Source organism: Talpa europaea (assembly GCF_964194135.1).
Source record: "Talpa europaea genome assembly, chromosome: 1".
In the NCBI taxonomy this organism is placed as follows: domain Eukaryota; kingdom Metazoa; phylum Chordata; class Mammalia; order Eulipotyphla; family Talpidae; genus Talpa; species Talpa europaea.
In genome coordinates, this window is record NC_140073.1 from 42,614,765 (window position 1) to 42,619,432 (window position 4,668).

General features: G+C 44.6%; 1 protein-coding gene across 1 annotated transcript; it reads left to right on the plus strand.

Annotated features, from left to right (window-relative positions):
• Positions 1-3,006: 3,006 nt before the first annotated feature.
• LOC311177701 (olfactory receptor 52L1-like) lies at positions 3,007-3,954 on the plus strand (the record flags this gene model as incomplete). The annotated part of the gene is made up of 1 exon (XM_084243944.1): positions 3,007-3,954. The coding sequence occupies one exon, from the start codon at positions 3,007-3,009 to the stop codon at positions 3,952-3,954; it is 948 nt and encodes a 315-aa protein (XP_084100070.1).
• Between the last annotated feature and the right edge of the window lie 714 nt (positions 3,955-4,668).

Here is a 4,668-nt window from a genome sequence, read left to right on the forward strand (position 1 = left end):
TGTTCCTAAACTAGGACAGAAGGTGATCTTGGCGACTGAACTGGATACTTGCGGTGTTTCTGCAAACTGAGCAGAGAGACCCATAGTGGAACCTTCTTGATCCTGGTAACTTTCTCCTTTTCCTAAGTTCTCTCCATGTTGCTGAGTGTCCCTTGACCTATGACTTTAAAGCATGCAGCCCTAAAGAGTAGAGACAGGAAGATGAAACATTTGCACTGAGAATATTTTACCGATGGCTTTTCTGTCTCAGGTTTGAACTCTGCCACTGAGTGTCTGATGCTGTTTCTCCCTCTCCTAATAGGTTATTACCTTGAACCCACTATTTCTGTGCCCTGTCCAAATCTCTGCCTGCCTGTATCTTTGTATCTTCCTTTTTTCACTGTAAGTAGCAATTCCCTTTGAGAAGGTGGCCAGGGAGACAGGGGCAGGTCACAACTCATGGAGATGACTCCCTGCCTGCAGTGACAGAGCCAGTGGGACAGTGGCTGGTAGTGACCACAGAGTCTTTCACTTTGGACACACATCTAGAATTCTGTCAAGGCATTTATGGCAGATATTTAACATGGTTTCTTTTACCATGAAGCATCCAGAATATCCTTCATTTGAGGAAAATTGAGGCTTAGTCCATCCTTCTATCACCCCACTGTCTGCCACACCATTCCTAGCAGACAAGTGAGTGTCTTGTCAAGGTCCTGAAATTCTTGTTTATACACTCATCTATTTATTTAAAAAAATCAATCATATATGTTTATTTATTCATCAGTATCAATTGGGCACCTCTGAGAATTGTCCTGGTACTGCTACAGTAAGCTAGACATGATTTCTACTTTTCAAAGATGGGCACGCTGGTGGGTTTTCCATTGCAAGGTAATCTTCACAATGACAGCGCTGGTAAAGGGGTTCGATAGGAAAGACAAAGTCTTTTTTTTTTTTAAGATTTATTTATTTATACAAGAAACGGGGTACAGGCCAGATGCGCAGGAGGGTGAGAGGATTCACCAGAGACAGAGCGGGGAACAGAACAGGCAGACTGACAAAATACACTGCTGAGGGGAGCAGCGGGCGAGACAGGCGAGGTCTGCCACCCCAAGTGAGATCCCCGCCCACCTGTCGGGATCCAAGCGGCACTGCAGAGGCTGCGAACAGCTTCACAGCACTGTGCTCAACCGCCTGCGCCACCAGGGGAGGCCTGAAAAACAAAGCCTTTACAGAATTTGAAGGCAGCGCTGTAGAAAACAGGATTTACACGTACATAAGCTCTTTACGATTTATCTGCTTTGGTCAGGAAGTTAAGTTATCTTGATGTTTAGGTTCCAGGGATAAAGTCCCTTCTGCTTATCCCCTAAGAATCACTGAGAGCCGTCTTGCTCACATTAGGCATTGATGCTTAAGAAGCAGCCTTTCCTTTTAGACTCTCCAACCGTGCAGCATGCGGAACAGCCGGTTGCTCTCAGGTTGGCCTCTGCTTCTCTCCTTCACCCAGTTTGTCTCTATCCTCCTCTGCGCCACTGAAACTCCTACCAAAATGACGACTAGCCTTTCACAAATGCCACAGCTGTCCTCTGACTTCTCAGCTAAAAAAAATGAGAAATGGGCTGAAATTTGCAGAAGAGGAGAGTGGTAAGGAAGAGAATTAACTTTCTCACTATGTAGAATGTTAAGTGTCAGAATGTGAATTTTTGTATTTTTAATGAAATTCTCATGGATGTCGCAATAAGAAATATGCTACTGTTACTTGAAGTTATCAGTGGATTTGAATCTAGAAGGACCACAAAAACTGGGAGATAGATGGCCAGCAGGTATTTCAGATTTTGTTTTTAAGATTTATTTATTTAAGCATACAAGCACTGGGGCACAGGCCAGAGATGCAGGGGGTGAGAGGGTTCATCAAAGATAGAGCGGGGAGCAGAACAGGCAGATTGACTGAAATACACTGCTGAGGGGAGCAGCGGGTGAGACAGGAGAGGTCTGCTGCGCCATGTGGGTAGCTCCCTGGCTGGTTAGGGATGAACTCAGTGCTGCAGAGGCTGTGGAGAGCTTCATAGTGCTGTGCTTAACCCCTTGTGCCACCAGAGAGGCCCAGGTATATCAGATTTTGTAGCTGTGTTTGTTCAGAGTTTTGGGCAATGTCGTAGTCATCATCGAATTATGAAAAAGACACTTGGAATGATCTATTGATGCATAATTCACCAAAATGGAGTCATCCCTGAATTTTAAAATATTTATGTATACATTTACATAAATGTGCATAATGTGCACATTACATATATGTGCAGCCCTCCCTTATGCATAAGGTTTGGGAGGGTAACTAGTATGTACTTCATGAACTATATGGCCAAAAAGAGGTAGAGCAGATTTGGGAAGGCTAGGTAAGTTCATTCAATTTTGAATATGATGAGTTTTGTAGTATCGGTAATTGGGAATGCAAATACACATCAGAAAGATATTTGACTTAGAAACAGATCTGGAAGAAATTGAAGTATATAAATAGCTAAAACCATGTGAATGGATAAACCCAAAGAAAATGTGTAGAATAGGGAAGAGAGGAGAAGATGGAAAACCTGGAGTCGGCAACATATGAGTAGGACTGGGCACAAATGCAGCGCCATGTTATGGAAGCTGAAGGAGACTAAATGAACAGACAGCACGTTGATTATAAGCGTTCAGTAATGGCAAGGGGTGGGAAAGAGAATCCTTTGAAATGGATAGTCCCAAATGATAAGTAATTGAATAGTAGAGTTTAAACATCTTCCTAAGAACAGCATAGCCTACCTCTTATATTTAAACGAAACTATACCAATCCTTAATTCACACACATGGATGTCTTACCTTTTAAAAATTACCTGGATAGATTTTTTCTCCTGCATCTAACTTTATTCCCTTGTGTGGCAATTTAAGCCTCTTTCTTCCTCTGATGAAGAAAAACCACATCTGAACAATGCGATGACACAACAGGAATGAAGAAATTATGATTTTGGTTTCTCTTCTTCTGTCTCTGATCCATCGATGATGGTGCTGAGTAATTCCAGCTGGAGGCTACTCCAGCCTTCTTTTTTCCTGGTCGGCATCCCAGGTCTGGAGGAAAGCCAGCACTGGATAGCGTTGCCATTGTGTGTCCTCTACCTCCTTGCTCTTGTGGGCAATATCACTATCCTCTTCATCATCTGGACAGACTCATCCTTGCACCAGCCGATGTACCTTTTCCTGGCCATGCTAGCTGGCATTGACCTGGTCCTGGCCTCCTCCACTGGGCCCAAAACCCTGGCAGTACTCCTGGTTCATGACCACAAGATCGGGTACACTGTCTGCCTCATCCAGATGTTCTTCATCCACGCGTTCTCATCTATGGAGTCAGGTATACTTGTGGCCATGGCTCTGGATCGCTACGTAGCCATATGTTATCCTCTGCACCATTCTACAATCCTGTATCCAGGACTCATTGGGCGCATTGGAATCGCAGTGCTGGTGCGGGGATTACTCCTTCTATTCCCCTTCCCCATCCTGTTGCAGAGACTTACCTTCTGCCGGACCACGGTCATAGGCCATGCCTATTGTGAACATATGGCTGTGGTAAAACTTGCCTGCTCAGATACCACAGTGAACCGAGCTTATGGGCTGGCGGTGGCAGTATTTGTGGTTGGGTTGGATGTCCTGGCCATTAGCATTTCTTATGCCCTCATCCTCCAGGCAGTGCTGAAGGTCCCAGGGGGCGAGGCCCGTCTTAAAGCCTTTAGCACTTGTGGGTCTCATATTTGTGTCATCCTGATCTTCTATGTTCCTGGAATGTTCTCCTTCCTCACTCATCGCTTTGGCCGCCATGTGCCTCATCACATCCATGTTCTTCTGGCCACGCTGTACCTCCTTGTGCCACCTTCTCTTAACCCTCTTGTCTATGGGGTGAAAACTCGTCAGATCCGCGAACAAGTGCTCAGGGTATTCTACATAAAAAGATAAAGCTGCACACATCCCCGGTTTTTTTCTTCAGAGTGTCCCCTAACCACATAGCCAGGAGCCCATGGCTGGACGAGGCTGTGAGGACAGAGGCCGCTCCTCAGTGAGAAGTTCTTGTCCTGCTAGTCTCCTGGCATAGAGTATGCCTGGGCACTTTCTGGTCTCCCAGAAAGTGGGATTAAGTGGGATGTACTGGGAAGTGGGATTTGAGACTATTTTCTTCGTCCTGCCTTTTGCTTCTGACCCCAAGATTTCTCTACTCCTTGCTTCAGAGGAACCTGGGAGCAGGATAAACTGATGGTGGCTCTGGATATTCCATGTTTTCGGTTTTTGCCACCGATTGGCCATGCAACAGCATCTGGGGCAGGAATGGGAGAGCCAGCCCATGCTTGGTTACTGTTTTGGAGTCTTCAAATCCTGCAAGTTGGTGCTGTGGGCTCTTGGTTGCTCAGCTCCTGTGTAGCAACAGAGTCTGTCCCAAAGCAGCTAAAACTATAAAGTGAGAAAACATCTTTTGTTGTAATGTTTTACCTGTGGCTTTAAAAAAAAAAAAAAAAAGAAGTGGGGGGTGCGCTTAATATGTTCTTGATATAATAAAACTATTTTTATTTTTTAACCTTTTTTTTTGAAAAACCATATTTTAAATCTATATGTGATGTTGGATATTAACTAAACTTACTGGGATAATCATCTATACATACATATGCAGACATGTAT